Genomic DNA, 17,400 nt, shown 5'->3' with positions numbered 1-17,400 from the left:
AAAAAAAAAAGGCGAGAAATAAAAAATACCACAAAGAGGAAATAAAAATTCCTCATCATCACAATCCTCAGAAGGAAGCACAATTACTATTTTGATCAAACTCTTGCCGATAGAGATCCAGATTTTTCTCTTCCCTCACGGGCATCTTGTGAGCACCTTTAACTGTTTGTAAACATATGTTTCTATCCCTTTATAAATAACTGGCTGATGTGCCATCACATACATGCTCCCCATGTATCAGGTGCGTCCCCCCAACCCCCCACCAGTGGGCGTGTGGGTGGTTTTCAGTTTTTCGTTGCTTAGAGAAGATAATGCCCCGGACTGCACTACGCCTCTCCCCGAGTTCAGATGGTGACATCCTGACCCCCAGGACCTCAGAATGTGCCTATTTGGAGATGGGCCTTTAAAGAGCCAGTTAAGGCTGGATGGTGCAGTCAGTTAAGCGTCTGACTCTTGATCTCGGCTCAGGTCAAGATCTCACAGTTTGTGAGTTCGAGCCCCGTGTCGGGCTCTGCGCTGATGGTGTGGAGCCTGCTTGGGATTCTGTCTCTCCTCTCTGCCCCTCCTGGCTTGTGCGCTCTCTCTCTCTCTCTCTCTCTCTCTCTCTGTCTCTCTCTCTCTCAAAATAAATGAACTTAAAACAGTTTTTTTTTTTTTATTTAAAGAGGTAATTAAGGTAGAATGAAGTCATGTGTGGGTCCCCAATCCAATATGACTGGCATCCTTTTTTTTAAATTAATTTATTTATTTTGAGAGAGAGAGAGAGAGAGAAAGAGATCAGGAGAGGGGCAGAGATAGAGGGAGAGAGAAAATCCCAAGCAAGTTCTGCGCTGTCAGCACAGAGCCCAACATGGGGCTCGAACTCATGAACCGTGAGATCACGACCTGAGCCGAAGTCAGACGTTCAACTGACTAAGGCACCCAGGTGCCCCAAACACTTTGCATTTTGAGGTAATGGTGGACTCACAGGGAGGGGCAGACGTAGTACAGGGTCTGTGGCCTCTCCCGCCACGGTGACATCTAACGGAACTGGAGTACAGACCCGGACAGGAAACTTGCATGGATACGGTGCTGTCGGGTGGCCTCCAGGCTTCGTTCAGCCTCGCGGTGGGTCCCGTGTGCCTTTCCCTCGATCGATTCCTCCGTATTTCATTCCTGTATCCTATTTCCTTTCCTTTTCGTTTGTTTCTGGAACAAGGAAGGAGCCAAAGTGGCCCTGGTGCTGTTTCTGCAGCCCTGCTGGATTCACTTACTGACCCTGGTAGTGCGTTGTAGATTCGACTAGCACCTTAACGCATGCGATGATACCATCTACAACCCAATGGTGGTTCTTTTTCCTCCCGTCCTTACACTTCTTGTCTTGCTCATTCGCATTGGTCAGGAAGGCCAGGACCACGTAGAAGAAAACCAGTGACGGCGGGAAACCAGTCTCAGGCTGTAGGACCCACTTCTCAGTATGACGTTTGATGCGGGTTTCTACTGTGTATTTTTTATCACGTGAAGGGCGCTCCCTCCAACTGTACTTTTCTGAGAGCTTCCTTCTTCACAGCTGGTATTCAGTGCCATCAAGTAATTTTTCCACGTCAGTGGAGACGATGATCCTCTCTCCTTTTTCTTGTCTCGTTAGGATTGATTTTTGAATGTGAAGCCAACCTTGCATTCCTGAACTAAATGCCACTTGGCTGTAATACTGTCTTATTTGATTTGCTAACATTTGGTCGAGTGTTTTTGTGGCTGTTTTCATGAGGGACGGTTGATCTCTAATGTTCCTTTGCTGTGTAACGTCCCTGTCGGGATTTCCCGTGAAGGTGACGACAACCTCGTAAAACAGCTTGGGAGGCACCGCTTCGTCCCCGATTCTCCGGGAAGTGTTGTGTGAGGTCAGGGTGATTTCTTTTTTAAATGTTGAGCAGAATTCGCCAGCGAAGCCATGGGAAAATCTCTTTGTCACATAGTTTTAATTTTGGATTCAATATCTTTGAGAGGCGGTGGGGGGGGGTTCCCCCTCCCCCCTTGGGGCGGTTTTGATAAGCTGTGTTTGTCAAGTACTCTTTTCTACTTCGTTTAATTTTCAGGTTGATCAGCATAAAGATGTCCCTTATGCCTTCCTCGATGCAGTGTAAACATTAGACTCCATGTTGCTGCGGTAGGTGTCTGTGTGATGACCTGTGTCACTCCGTAACACCTCAGCCGTGGTGCTCGGCGACTTCTACCTGCGTGTTGTGGACGTGTGTCTGTTTGTGTCACCCCACCCCGAGCTGTCACCAGATGGAGCTCGCTGGCCGGAGGGACACATCATAGGCGCTGCTGAAGCGGGGGGGCACCCCAGGAACCTGGGGCAGCACCCACCACCACCGCCCGCTACTGAACGTCTCCGGTCTCTTTGAAGTGAAGCTTCCAGAGGCTGTTTGCGTTGAAATGTCTGAGGGCTCCCGGGTCCACCCAGCCAGAGCAAGTCATTGATAGATTACTTTGAATGAAGATTAATCAATAATTTATGCTGATGTTTTCTCTCATGCAGCAGGGAGACCCGTTTTGATACGATTTGACAGGGTCAGGCACACCTGGGTTTAATTAAACCTGATACAGAAAATTAAAAGAAGGAAAACCATGCCCACCAACCCTCTGGCGATTGGTTGCCCGAGCTGGGCTCAATCTACAATCGATGAAGAGGGATCAAGGAGCAGACGGGGACGTGGGGCGAAAAGTCCACATTCAGCAGATGCTTCCACGCGGCTGCCCCGATGCCACATGGGAAATGTAAATACGCTTATTGGCATCTTCTCATAACGTGGCCTTTAGGAGGCAGGCCGCTTGCACGCGATGATGGATGATTTTGCTGGCGGGAGCGTCCGCCATGTCTGGAAGCCAGCACCGCGTGGGCCTCTCTTAGAGGAGCCGGATCACCGAAACTCACCTCCCCAGAGCCGCCATCAAAAGAAGCAAGTTGAGGGGCGCCTGGGTGGCTCAGTCTGTCGAGTGTCAGACTTGAGCTCAGGTCACGATCTCGCGGCTCGTGGGTTCAAGCCCCACGTCGGGCTCTGTGCTGACAGCTCAGAGACTGGAGCCCGCTTCGGATTCTGTGTCTCCCTCTCTCTCTGCCCCTCCTCTGCTTTCTCTCTCTCTCTCTCTCTCAGAGGAGAACACCGTTCTTAGTTTCCATGAAGCAGGCAGAGCAGGTCAGGCGGGAGGTCCAACCAGCAGTCCCTCCCCCACCCCAGCACCCAGGTGGGCTGGACAGCCAGCCTCACAAACACACCCCAAGCCCTAGATTCCAGGTGCTATTAGTTCTCTCCCCACCCAGCCCTGGTCGCTTTTGTGGGGCAGCACCCTGATGTTGCTTTGGGACACCCCCCAAGCACAAACACATTTACTCTGTCTAAGGGACCGTCCCCGGAGGCTCCCCTGGCCCAGGGACGGACGCAAGACCCAGGAGGCCACAGCAGCCAGAGATCGCTCCCTGGCACATCCACCCCTGTGCCCAGTGATCCAGGGGCTCAACAGGGGAGCTGTTAAAATTTACCATTATAACGATGTTTCGGCGTGCACTTCGGGGCATTAGGTCCGCTTGCACTGCTATCCAGCCCTCACCCCGACCGTCCAGAACTCTTCGTCTTCCCACGCCAGAACTCAGCCCCCAGCGGACACTGACTCCCCCCACCCAGGCCCCCGCCCTGGCGTCCCTCCACTCTCGTTTCCGGCTCTGTGAACTTGACCGCCCCGCCTACTCACAGAAGGGGAATCCTACCGTGGCGTCCCTTGGCGACTGGCTGATCTCACTTCCCGTAACATCCTCCAGGCTCGTCCGCGTTGCCGCCTGAGTCAGAACCTCCTTCCGTCTTGAGGCCGAAGCCACGGACGGACGTGCCACGTTTTGCTCACCCACCACCCACGGATGGGCCCTCAGGTTGCTTCCGCCTTTCGGCTGTTGTGAATAGTGCCGCTGGGAACGTGGGCGTGCGGGTACCCGTTCAAATCCCTGCTTTCAAAGCTTTGCGGTAAATACCCCAAACTGGAATTGCTGAATGCGATGGCAATTCTGTGTTTACTTCCTGAGGCGCTGTCACCCTGTTTTCCACGGTGGCCCGACCGTTTCCCATCCCCGCCAGCAAGGCCCAAGGATTGCAGTTTCCCCACATCCTCGCTAACATCGTCGCTTTCTATTTTGGTTTGGTTTTGGGTTCTTGGTGTTTTTTATAATCACCTCCTAGTGAGTCTGGGGTGTTTAGTGTTGCTTTTGATTCTGGGCGCCCCCTTTCCGTTCACGGTCCCTTCTCTACTCTTCCTGATGTTAGCCAGAGCGGTCCTCCAGGAGTGCATCCCCTTGGGGGTGGGGAGGGGCCGTGTGCTTGCCCAGAGGATGCCCCCTGCTCTAAAGGAACACAAGACTGCTTGGAGAATCAGCGGTGGGCCAGGAAAACAAAACTCCGCCCATATTTGGTGAGCACCACGGTCTTGCCAGGGGCTGGGGTCAGAAGGGTGCGGATTGAGGCCAGCTCCTCCCCTAAGGAAGTCTACCTGCAGTCTAGGAGGTGAGACACTGTGGGTGACCCACCCATGAGACACTGTCCTGCCTGCACCATCTTGTTGTCAGGGCTCATCTCTCAAATTAGAGGCTAAAAATGCCAAACATCTGCCTCCCCACACTTCCTTACGTGGAGGAATGGGCAGGTGGCCCAGTTCTGTCATTTGGGACCTGAGGTCTGTTGGGGACCTCTGGGAAAGTTTCGCATCCTTAACAAGTATAGTAGGGAGTAGCATTTTCCTCTCCTTCCCTATGGACCTTATTGTGGGGAGATGTGATGTCTGGGGCTGCGGCAGCTCTCTTGTCTCCATGAGGTGAGGATGTTATCATCATGCTGGGGAAGTGGAAAAATAAGAAGATGCTAGGTCCTTACTGCTATCACTGAGCTCCTGAATCAACCTCAAGTTTCTAATCATGTGAGAACAATAAGCCCTGATCATTAAAGCCACTTTTCACGGAATATTCTATTACTTGTGGCCCAAGGCATTCTATCTGATAAAAGAGGCTGACGAAAACGAAGAGTCACAGATACCAGTGGAAAATTCTCGCTGGGCTGCATCTGGTGAAGGAGCTGTATGTGGTGCATTTGATGGGGAATGAAGACCCGGTCAGGAAAGTCAGGACAGCATCCCCAAGGAAGTGACCACTGAACAGAGGTCCGGATGAAAACCTGTAGACCTTAGGCAAAGGGAACAGCCTCTGCAGAGAGAGTGTGGGCGGTCCCCAGGAGGGCATTAGAGTCACTTGGGGAGGTTGTAACAGTTACAACACACGATGCCCAGCAGGATTGAGAACCATGGACCAAGCGGCCTGCAGGGTGTGGGTGAGGGAGGGGCAGAGGAGGGTGGGGCTTTGGGCCCGGCTGTACCCTGAAAGGAGGAGATCGCAGCAGCCATTAGGCTGGGCAGCCCTGTCCCTGTTGACCCTCGTGCTGCTGGGTCTCCCGCTGAAGTGAGTTGAATGGCGGCCCCCAAAAGATGTGTCCGCCCAGAACCTCAGAATCAACCTTATTTGGAATAAGGGTCTTTGCAGATGTAATTAACATAAGGATCTCGCGATCACTTTGAAATCGGGTGGGCCCTAAATCTGAGGACAGGTGTCCTTATAAAACGAGAAGAGAGAGGGGCGTCTGGGTGGCCCAGTCGGTTCAACGTCTGACTCTTGATTTCAGCTCAGGTCGTGATCCCTTGGTTTGTGAGATCAAGCCCCGTGTCATCAGCAGGGAGCCTGCTTGGGATTCTCTCTCTCTCTCTCTCTCTCTCTCTGTCTCTTTCTCTTTGCGCCTCATCCCCTCTTAAAATAAACAGACATTTTTGGGGCACCTGGGTGGCGCAGTCGGTTAAGCGTCCGACTTCAGCCAGGTCACGATCTCGCGGTCCGTGAGTTCGAGCCCCGCGTCGGGCTCTGGGCTGATGGCTCGGAGCCTGGAGCCTGTTTCCAATTCTGTGTCTCCCTCTCTCTCTGCCCCTCCCCCGTTCATGCTCTGTCTCTCTCTGTCCCAAAAATAAATAAAAAACGTTGAAAAAAAATTTTAAAAAAAAATAAATAAATAAAAAATAAACAGACATTTTTAAAAAATAAAATGAAAAGAGAGAGATACAGAAACATGAAGGACAGAACACCGTTGCAGACAGCGGTGGAGACCAGAGCAATGCATCTACAGACCACGGAATGCCTCAGAAGCCGGGAGAGGGGCATGTGATGGATTCTCCCCAGAGCCTCCAGAAGGAACCCCTCTGCCAACACTTTGGACTCTGGCCACCTGCATGGTGAGAGCAGAAGTTTCTATTGTCCTAAGCTGCTCAGTCTGTGGCCATTTGTTACAACCGCCCGGGGACACTGCGATGCCTCCCGCGTTGTCCATTGGGGCCCGGACCGAGCAAAGCAGAGCATCCTTGTTTAGGAGCAAACCGCAGCCCCCCTCGGCTGGCCTGGCACTGGGATGGTAGCCTGGGCGAGGAGGGGCCATCTCCTCAGCTCTGCGGGAAGCTTGTGATGTTGTGGCAGAAACCGCCCCCGCCCAAGGTGACCTTCTCATGACAAACCCGTCCCTGGCATCAGTTATTCACGTGGAGCATCTTGGAATGTGCTCCAAACGCACGGGCCCAGGCTTTTTGTTGTTACCCCCTCCGCTGCCTTTAAAGACATTTGTCCAACCCGCGCCTGGCAGAGAAACAGAGAGACGGGGCGTTTGGGAGGGGCGGGGAGCACAGCGCCCACGGGGCTTCTCCAGCTTGCTGGCAAAGGGCTCTCGGCGGCGGCCCCTCGGCGGGCCTTGAAAGCGCGTGTCTCCTCGCAGAAAGAGCTGTCCACCGGCCGCCGGGGCCTTTGATTCCTCCCTGACAGGGTGCTGACGGATTGATCTGGTGCCCGTACATAATTCATGAGCCCCTGAGCAGCTGTGAATTCTGCACAGGCCTTTTCCGCCGTGCGGACGAAGCGGTTGGGGAGGGGGGTCCGGGAGGCGGGCCCGCCCCGTGGTCTGTTCTGTTGACGGTCCCCACGCTGCCGATGCCACCGGAGGGACCGAGCTAACGGGACGCTCTGGGGCTCGGGGAAGCGGCCCTCTCTGACGTCACAGCCACCTGTCCACGGTCTGCCATCTCAGGGGCAAGGGCTGTGGGGCGCATGCCCCAATCTCCCCTCCGTGTGGGCCTGAGCGCCCCCTTCTAGATGGCCTCCTGGGCAGGGGCCCTCGGGCCACAGTCCCGCAGATGCGACTAGCTGGGTGACCTTGGGCGTGTTACTCGGCCTGCCTGAGCCAAGCCCTGTCCCGGTGGAGGCACGGTGATGACACGCTGTAGGCCAAAGGCGCTGTCCCTCCGCAGCAGAGCGTGTGGGGCTGTCAGTGGTAGAGGCGAACCGTCTAGCACATTACCGCAGTCTTCCACTGGCCGCCCTGGGGGTGATGGCCCCTCTTCCCGGAGTGTGGCCACAGGCAGGCCCTCCGGACCTCATTCCCGCTTGTACTTGAAAGCACAGAGCAGGATCCCAACAAAACAGGAATAAAGCCACCTGTAGGCAGTAAAAAAGGCTTTTCAAATGCAATTTCCTGGAACCCAGGGTTATGGGTTCCCAAGGAGGCCAGCAAACATCAGAACCATCTAGGGCTTTGACAGGGCAGTGCCCAGGCCTCCCCAGGAGTTCCAGCTCAGGGGTGCGGGTGACCAGTCGCCCACCAGTCCTCAGGGTTGTGACCCCAGTGTCCACCACCCGGCCAGAAACAAGTTAGGCAGAAAAGGCCTTGGGACCGCTCCACAGAGCATTTTCCAGCTGGAGCACGGCTTGAGGTGTTTTTGCAAAACCACTAGGTTGTCCTTGATTTCCCAATATTTCTGTTTGGTTGAGGACATTGAATCCCCCCCCACCCTTCATGTTATTTATTGTTGACAGATTTCTTTTTTCAAATCGCAAAAGGAATACCTACCTAAATGTTTGATCTCTTTTTCCTCCACGTTTTCCTGTATGCAAAGTCTTTTAGTATGGAAAAAGCAATATATAATCTCATGCCAAAAAACGTAGAAAACAGAGAAGCAGAAAGAGATCAAAATCTCCACAATCGCTCTCTCCAAAATGACGGCCATGAATGAGCGTGTTGGTCTATGCCTTCCCAGGACTGTGCCAGTGTGAACACAGAGACATCCTATTTTACTGTAAATTTTCTTATTGTGGAAAAGCATACATAACACAGGGGCACCTGGCTGACTCCGTCGGTAGAGCGGTAGAGCGTGTGACTCTTGATCTCAGGGCTGCGAGTTCAAGCCCCGTGTTGGACGTAGAGCTTACTATCACAAAGCTTACCACTCTCGCCATCTTTAAGTGCCCAGTTCAGCGACATGAAGCACACTCACCCTGTTGCAGCTGTCGTCACCATCCGTCTCCAGCACTTTTCCATTTTCCCAAAAGGGAAACTCTGTCCCCATTAAACACGACCCCCCATTTCTCCTCCCCCAGCCCCTGGCGCCCACCCGTCAGCTTTCTGTGTCTCTGACTTTGATGACTCCAGTTGGAATCGTACAGGGTTCGTCCTCACGTAGCATAACGTCCTCCAGATTCATCCATGGTGTGGAGCGTGTCAGAATTTCCTCCCTTTCCAAGGCCGAGAGAGACATCCTGTGTATGAAATAAAGTTATACTGTGTGGTACAGACTTCCATGCGCCCGCGTCTTTTTCATACAATGTTAGCTTGAAAACAGCCTCCCATCAGAAACTTATCCATAACTTGCTTCCACGTTGTCTCTCACCGGTTATACCCTCCCGGAAGCAGCCTTGGGTTGGGAGCAGGAAGCCGGGGGCCTCTGTAGGGGGCAGGCAGGGGTCCGCAGGACCACCCCCAGGATGGGTGACTCTCTAGAAAGGCTGAAAGGACTCAACATATAGTTGTATCCCAGCAAAAGGATATGAAACAAAATCAGCAAAGGGGAAGAGGCGGTGGGATGGAGGCTGGAGGAAGCCAGGCACGGGCTTCCAAGAGTCCTCTCCCCCTGGAGTCACACGGATGGGCTTAACCTTCCCCACAACATGTTGCCACAACGCACGAAGTGCTGTCTACCAGGGAAACTCCTTATTACAGGCCGGTCACATAAGCACCCTCTGCCTAACACACGCCAAACATCCTTACTACTCAAAGGAAAGCAGGAGTTCGGCATAAACCACGTGGTTCGCACAAACAGTTGAGGCACAGTGAGCCATTCTTATCAATTAGGGGATGGTGGAAGCTCTCCCATAATCCAAGTTCCCAGATGCCAGTCCAAACTGCACCTTGTAGACAGGCCTTCAAAAGGATACCTGTCTCCAGCCTGCTCCATGAACCATTGTCTGTACATACACCACTTGTTTTAAAAGTCCAAGATTTAAAACAAAAATGCAAGACATCTGGCCCCCACGGGCCTCTTGTTCACAGGCCCACTCAGCTGGGGCAGAACAGCCCTATCTTTAAGTCAGGTCAGTAGGGTCTAGGGTTGGCCATTGCTTAAATCTTGTAAATTAGCTGTAGGTTTCAAAGCAGGAGGAAGTCTGATGGAGACCTACAAGGCCTCTGCATCAAAAACTACAAAATGTTATTGAGAGAAAGTAACAAGGCTCTCAACAGACAGAGCAGTATACCATGTTCATGGATAAGAGAACTACACTACTGTAAACACGTTATCCCCACCCCACCCCCCACTCCCCGATTAATAGCTACACTCACTGCAACCTCAATCACAATCCCAGTAGGTTTATTTTGGGTGGAAATTGACAAGCTGATATAAAATTTATATGAAAAGGCAAAGGGCCAAGGAACGAATAGCCAAGAAGATTGTGAAAATGAAGAGCAAGGTTGAAGACTAGTGCTACCAGATATCAGAGCTGTGATAGAGCCATAGCAGTTAGGACAGCATGGGGCTGTCAAACACAAAGGCTGCCACAAAGGCAGGCAAACTGACCAGCGGGACAGAAAGATTTGGGAGAAGAAGCCCCTCCCCACAAAACAGGCAGCAGGGCCAGCCCTGCCCGGCGAGAACAGGAGAGTCCTTTCTAACACATACCTCACGAATTACGAAACAAACAAACAAACACATCCCAGACGGACTGCATCTCTACCTGTGAGAGGCAAAGCAATGAAACGTTTCCAAGAGACATCTTTGTGACCTCAGAAGAGGCAAAAATGTCTTAAACAGGGTGCAAAATGTACTAACCATACATGGAAAAAGTAATAGATTAGACCATTGTATGGATGTCCGTTCAGCAGAGAATGAAAAGGTAATCCGCAGAGTAGAAGTTTTTCCTTATATTTGCAACATAAGGACTTATATTGAAAACACTCCTGGAAATCAACAAGAAAAGAACAAACAGGGGCACCTGGATGGCTCAGTCGGTTAAGCCTCTGACTTCGGCTCAGGTCATGATCTCGCAGCTCGTGGGTTCGAGCCCCGCGTCGGGCTCTGTGCTGGCGCTTGGAGCCTGGAGCCTGCTTTGGATTCTGTGTCTCCCTCTCTCTCTCTGCCCCTAACCCACTCGCATTCTGCCTCTGTCTCTCTCAAAAATAAATAAACATTTAAAAAAAAATTTTTTTTTAAAGATAAAACAAACATCCCAGGAGAGAAATAGCCCTGAACAGGTACTTCACAGACAAGCCAACAGGGTTCCCAAATGGCCCAGAAGCGTATGACAAGAGACCCAACATTGGCCATTAGGGAAATGCAAGGGCAGGCTGCCATGTGATACTCCTGTGCCCCCACCAGCACAGCTAAAATGAAAAATACGGAGAATACTCAGGGTTGGCAAGGCTATGGGGCTGCCATCCACTGCCGGTAGGATGGGGATTGGAACACCACTTTGGAAGACTGTGTGGCAGTCTCTAATAAAGCTGAACATATGCATACCCAATGGCCCCGCAACTCTGCTCCAACCAGAAATTCACAAGAATGTTCAGGAAGAGACATGCTCCAGAGCCCAGAACGTTTGTAGCATGACCATGAGCACCTATCTGGAGACCAACCAACAGGAGAGTGGGCCAAGTGTGGGATCCCCACCCACAGAACACTGTGCAGCAACCACCCACCCCTGTGGCCAGCGGCTTGGGTGAGTCTCCCAGACATGATGGCGCACGACAGAGCACACGATGTATGATTCCACTTACACGAAGCGCAAACACAGATGTGAGGGGCCTTCTGAGCGATACAGTGAAGGAAATGTTCGACTTTTAATGCTTGTGGGCACAGCTCCTGGACTCCCAGGGAAGCTACACTTTAACATTTACCAAGGTCAAAATGACTTGGCAAAACCTCGGAGCATGGGCTCTATTTTTGCCCTGAGCACACATTGTACATCTGCTTCGTTCAAAAAAAAAAATAACCAGAAAGGAGCATTCCAAACATAAAGATAAGGAAAAGGGAAAAAAACCCTCCCTGGTTCCCGTAAGATGAAAGTCATACAGCCCTGCATGTTCTAGAAACTTAAGGTCTGCAACTTTCTGAAACGTCCTAATGATGTGTGATATTTTACATAAAAAAATGTGTATAACCCTGCACCAAATATTCCTTCTCTGGAGCACCTTTGGGAAGATTGTATATCCCAGGCAGCTATCCTAACTTGGGCTCGAAGAAAACTCTCTTTCTCTTAAAGATTCTAAAAGGGGGGGGGGGGGGGCCGGGCTCCTGGGTGGCTCAATCAGTTAAGCGTCTGACTCTTGATCTCAGCTCAGGTCTTGATCTCAGGGCCGTGAGTTCAAGCCCCACGCTGGGCTCCACACCGGACGTGGAGTCTACATAAAAATAAACAAGCGGATACGTAAACAAATAAATAAATACTTTAAAAGATTCTAAAAGGCTCCTTCAATTTGCGTTGATGGGAGGTGCTGGCCAGGTGGGCATTCAGTTTGTGAAAACTCATACGCTCGTGGGCACTAATTCACGGGCCCTCTTTTATGTGTGTTCTACTTAAGAGTGAAGAAAAATTGGGGGACAGGAAACATGGGGTCTGGACCTGGTTTACCACACCCCACCAGGGGCCTTCTTCCTCATTTGACATTGTGACCTCCAACCCCGGGTGACCCCTGAGGCGCCTTCACCCTGTCCCATGAGGCCTCCAGGAGAATGTATTCAGTGTCAGCTGCAGTCGGGAATCATGCCAACGGGCCAGCCGATACCGTGTTGCCAGGGGATCAAAGTGCCATTGTTATTTGCTAAATTATAAAGGTTTCTAGCAATTCAGAAAGTCTAAAACCTCCTGGGTGAGACCCAGCCCTGGCTCAGGGTCCCGTTCCAAGACCACAAGTCCGAGAGGTACCAAGGAAAGGAACTGGGAGGCCCCGCCCATGCCTCCCCTGGGGTAGATGCCCAGGCCCCCTCCTGCCCAGGGGCTGGCACCATAGCCTCCACACACCAAAGCCAGGGCAGCCTGGTCCCACCACACGTGGGTCAGGAGCAGAGGCTCCAGAAGCCAGCGGCCCCAATCCCAGCTCTGACTCTTCCTGGCTGTGTGAGCCCCTCCGGACCTCCGTTCCCTCACCCGCGGTGCGGGACTGACAGCACTCTTTGACGGGGCCGTTGCAGAAATTAACTGGGATCACTCAGCACAGAGCCGGGCACAAGGCCAGCCCCTGGCAGGTGGCACCTGGCATTGTGACTGTCATTACCATTATTGTCTTCTTTGCTCTTTTGTTCACTTCCACTTTAGATGTCACCGTGCTGGATGAGGACAGTGAACTCCCCTCTCCTCCCTCAGACCTGTAAGGTAATCCAGACCATTAACCGACAAAGTAAGACCAGTGGTTAAACTTGACCAGCAAAATGGGTTTTTTTCGGGGAATAGCTGCAAATTGCGATTCGGGACGTGCCAGCCGGGGCAAAACCATGGGCAAGTCCAACAAAGAGGATTATTTTACGAGGAGGACGCTGGGAGGGGCTGTCCTGACCTGAAGATTGGCAGGAAGGAGTTCGGGGTGAGGGCGGTTTCTCACTGGCCTAGTCGCTGGGGTGGAGGGTCTCTCCTTGGAGACACCGGTCAGTCCTTCCTGCTGGGCCTGCCATCACAATGCTCTCCTGGTGAGTCTGGGGTCTGGCAGGCTGTTGCTCCGCCACCCACACCCTTGGCAGACATCGCTAATCGATCCCAGTGCCCTTTTCCCGCTGAGCCCAAGCATGGCTTCGGAATCCTTAGCCCAGGGCTCCCGGCAGCCAGACCGACTCCCGGGAAACAGCCGGTGCCATGTCCGCCGTCCCCGGTTGGTGGGAAGGGACCCAGTTCCTGCCCGGTTACCATGACGATGCCTTGACATGGTCTTTGAGCTCCCTGGCCTCCATTTTCTGGCCGGGGAGGTGGGGACACGGGCAGGAGAGTGCTGGCCACTCACCTGACTTCAGGTGCTCTCTCCTCCCAGCACCATAGCTGCAAGACCCCAGGCCACCTCCGGGCCTCTGAGCGGACGGTGTCGGGCCAGGCCGGGCTCAGGGGTGCCGGAGCACCGGCCCCGAAGGTGGCTCAGCCTGGTGCTCCCCAAATAGAAGCCCTCAAACCTCGGTGGGCAGTATTGTTCTTCCCTAACTCAGTCGACTGAAGAGCGATCTCACGTCGTTCTTGCTGCCGAAAAGATTCTAAGCCTCTGCCTTCCCGCCTGCCCCTCCCCGCCCCTCTCTGCCCCGCGTGTGTCAGACGCGTGCAGAGGAAATTCTGGTCCAGCAGCAGGTGCTGACCGGGAGCTTGGGAGGCTGCTTGGACGCAGTGAGGCCCTCAGAACGGGCTCAAGGGCTGGCTGTCCTATAGATGTACCTGACCCACCCCCCCCACCCCTCTGTATGTGTCGTGACAACTGTCTGGAGTGTGGCAGGGCCCCAGAGGGGTAAAGGGGCCCTCGGTGGGGCTGAGAGAAATCCAGGAGGGCTTCCTGGAGGAGGAGTGGGGGGCGGGGGGAAGGACATGGCCAGGGGTTGGGAGCTGAGGTCAGAGGAGTATGACAGCGGCCACTTGATCACCTCATTACTTCTCCCACCAAAAGCAAATGGTGTCAAGGGAGGGGAGAGGAAAGCCTGGCCGTTTCCTAGGAAAGGATCTACTCCCTGGCCACGGCAGCGTGTGAGGCCACCCATGGGGACACGGGCAGGCCACCTCCCTCACTCATACTTAATGGCCAGGGTGGACTTCCCCCTCGCCCCCACCCCTCCGTGGTCTCTCCTTCCTTCTTTCTCATCTTTCCCTGCTACATTCTCCTATTCTCTCCCCATCCCAGTTTGCCTGCCTGTGGGTGTGGGAGATGGGGACAGAGACACTGTCTCACCCAGCTCTGCCCTCACGGTCCCCGCTCCAGCCAGGCCCCGCTCGGCCTCCCCCCTCCACCTGTGGGCAGTGGCTGGCTCCCTGCCACTGGGTATCAGCCCGGTCCCGCCCCCCGGCCCCGCTGCCCCCAGACTAGGAACCCAGGGAGCCTGGGCCGGCTTCCCAGCACCCTCTGCCTAAAAGCATTTGGAAGCTGCCTCTGGGTCAGCGCCAGGAGCTCTCACACAGCCTGGCAGGTTGGCCAGGGTCTCCACTCCTGCCGGAAGGCCTGGAAAATTCCAGCCCTCCCATGGCCTCAAGTGCTGGCTATCCCGAGAGGTCCCCCACCCCCACTCTCCACCCCAGCTGGCCTGTTCCCTGATGCAGTCAGTGTCGGCTCACGTTGTCCTCACCGGCCGGGCCCTCGGGAATGCTGGGGCAGCCCTGGGAGGAGGCAGCTTGGCTTATGGGGAAACAGAGGTTCCGGGACACGGTGACCTTGCCCAAGTCCCTCGGCCTCGCTGGGCCTCCGCTCCATCTGGAAGCCAGTCCATCTGTGAACACGGTTAGCCAGTCCAAGGACAAAAAAAAAAAAAAAAAAGTTATGTTTTCAAAGGAATCAGATTGGTAAGAGTCTGGAGATGTCTGCCCCTCCCCAAGCCTCAGCCTTGCTGTTGGGGAGACAAGGGTTTGAGGCTGATGAATTTGTCGAACGCACTGCCAACTCCTGGTAATGAAAATGAAAACAACAGCAGCAGTGACTAAGAAGAAAAGACCTCTTGCCACGTGCCAGGCTCCGTGCTAAAGGCGTCCCACGCAAAGCCTGTGTGGACCTCAGCGCACCCCTGCAGGAATCAGCACCAGTGAGCACCCACACTTTACAGAGGCGGAGACTCAGAGAGGTCTAGGGACTTGTCCAAGGTCACACAGCCAGAGGGTGGAGAGGCAGGGATTTAACGTCTCATCTTCAGGGGACAAGGGCTCTGCTGTCCTGCCTCCCACCAACTCATTCTTCATCACAGCCATTCACTCTCGGGCAGGGCAGTCTCAGCCTGAAAAATCTCTCGCCCCGAATGCCAGTCCTGAAATGTCACCATCATCCCTCAGTTCAGTTCCTTTGGCTGATGGCTTCCCTTTTATCAATACTGCCTCCCGCTGGGGAGAAGCCACTCTGCCTTAACTCTGCCGCTGCAAGGGGATGGGGATCCCTTCCTCAGCCTGGAGAGGAGGCTTCTGCTTCTAAAACGTAGGCGATGGGGTCGGAAGACCCCGGAGGAAAAGCAGCACGGTGCGGGGATGCTGGAGGCAGAGGGAGGGGAGCTGAGACTATTTGGGGCCTATTTCGAGCCAGACAGGTTCATCAACGTGTCACCGGGCACAGTAGGGATCACTACCCCCAATTTACAGATGAGGAAACTGAGTCCCGGCAATTAAGTGAGCCACCTGAGATTGTGCCGCCGGTTAAGGTCCCAGCTGGGCCTCTCCTGGGGTCAGATGAGGGGAGACGAGCATCCCTGGGGAAGCCCGGGCTCCACGGGACGAGCTCCCGGCAGGGGCGGGCGGCCGGCGCACAGGGAGGGCTTGGCGTCCTGCAAGGGGCCCAGACCCCCCTGTGTCTCCCGAAGGCTTTGCTGGTCGTGCAGGTAGAGTGGCCGGGGTGGGGAGCGACGGCAGCTCCTCACAGACTCACTGGGCCAGAGTGGAGCCATTGCCACCAGTTACGCCCCCTGCCCGGTGCCTTCCAGCTGCTGCTTTGGATGGCCCGGGGCAGCCAGGGAAGACCCCTTCTGCCCCCGCCGCAGGGCCCCGGCCCCATGCCCCCCGAGCCCACCCCATGGCCGGCTCTGTGCCTGGGGCTCCCTGACCGGGTCATCCACCTTGACTCCTCCCACTGCCCTGCACAAGGAACAGGTGATAACACCTGCCCGGAGAGGCTATGTCACTTACTCAAGGCCGCCACGAACCCAATCAATGACAGGATGGAAATGTGAACCCAGGGCTGGGTCCAGCCACTCTCTAAACTATTGGAGTCCCTCGTCAGGAATCCTGGCCACTCCACATAGCATTGCTTCCTGCTGTGGTAAGCATCCCGGATTATTTGGACTCGTCCTCTCCTTTGAGCACGAGTTCGCGAGAGTCTCCGTGAGCCAAGCCTCGCGCCGGCCTCTGGGGATGAAACAGTGACCAAGCAAGACAGCGTCTGTGCGTCAGGGACCCCCACAGTCGGGCGGGCAGACAACCCCAGGAGTTAGGGCGGCGTTTCGAGCAGCGGGTTGCCCTCCAGGTTTCAGCGAGAACCCAGGACGCGGGGCCTTGGGCTGGCCTGGGGGTCCGGGGAGGCCAAAAAGGAAGCCTGGGGCTGACATCTGGTCCAGAGTAATGGGAAGAGAGAGGTCAGCAGCCGGCGGGGAGAGGGGAGCTCCCTGGCACAGAAGGACCTGTGCGTGACGACGAGGGCAGGGCAAGGGGGAGTCAGGGAGCCGCAGGCCAGGGCGGCCGGGCAGAGAGGGTGATGGAGCCTGGCAGGGCCAGCGTCCGATGGAGAACAGTGAGGGTCCGGAGAGTACTGGCAGTGCTTGCCAGAGCCGGCAGTGGGACGGGGCGACGTGACAAGGGCGTTGGCCGACACCCGAGCGGCCTGCTAGAGGTCCCCCTGCAGAAACGGCCCCCGCACGGTCCTCTGCCCACTCCCTTTGTGGACGGCTGTTGTCTCTTGACTCCCAGGGGACCACATCTTACAGGAACCGATGCCTCGTCATTGCTGTAGTAGCTCCGGTCTCGGTGGCAGCTGTGCTGAGCCCCTGAGGGGTGTGGCTTGCTCTTTGCTGAAGTCTGGCCTCTGGGTGCCCTCCCCCCCCCCCCGAACTTCACGTCTTCACACACACCCTGTCCCGCAGAGGAAGTTACGGCCCAGCAGCAAGCATGCCCTTCCACACCGCCTCTGGCGTCCGATCCGGCCGCCATGAACCCCGGGGCACTGTCCAGCACCACTGGCCAGCTGTGATGTGGACGCCCTCCCAGAGCCCCACCAGGAGGCTGAAAGCCCACAGGGGACCGGTTCTGGGCTCCCCCCAAAGCCCCCCGCCCACCGGGTACTCGTGCATCATTCATTCCACGGTGATTGATGACACGTGCCGGGC

At 54.8% G+C, this 17,400-nt stretch overlaps 1 protein-coding gene and 1 long non-coding RNA gene across 2 annotated transcripts in view; one reads left to right on the top strand and one right to left on the bottom strand.

Moving 5' to 3' along the window:
- MED27 (mediator complex subunit 27) overlaps positions 1 to 17,098 on the top strand; it is a 248,821-nt gene extending 231,723 nt beyond the window's left edge. The window contains exons 8-9 of the mRNA XM_040482698.1: positions 12,686 to 12,742; positions 16,985 to 17,098. Of these exons, the coding sequence (XP_040338632.1) occupies positions 12,686 to 12,742; positions 16,985 to 17,065 (138 nt within the window). The 3' untranslated portion in view covers positions 17,066 to 17,098. The remainder of the gene's footprint in view (positions 1 to 12,685; positions 12,743 to 16,984) is intronic.
- On the bottom strand, positions 8,544 to 13,587 carry LOC121035137 (uncharacterized). Its single transcript, XR_005792765.1, has 3 exons — positions 13,362 to 13,587; positions 12,645 to 12,735; positions 8,544 to 8,638 (listed from the first exon to the last, which is right to left on the bottom strand). It is a non-coding gene; the product is annotated as an uncharacterized LOC121035137 (long non-coding RNA).
- Positions 17,099 to 17,400: the final 302 nt, after the last annotated feature.

This window comes from Herpailurus yagouaroundi, unplaced genomic scaffold, assembly GCF_014898765.1.
Source record: "Herpailurus yagouaroundi ecotype Mexico unplaced genomic scaffold, PumYag 160, whole genome shotgun sequence".
NCBI classification, from domain to species: domain Eukaryota; kingdom Metazoa; phylum Chordata; class Mammalia; order Carnivora; family Felidae; genus Herpailurus; species Herpailurus yagouaroundi.
Note: the sequence above shows the minus strand (reverse complement) of the source record. Positions and strands in the feature narration are given on the sequence as shown.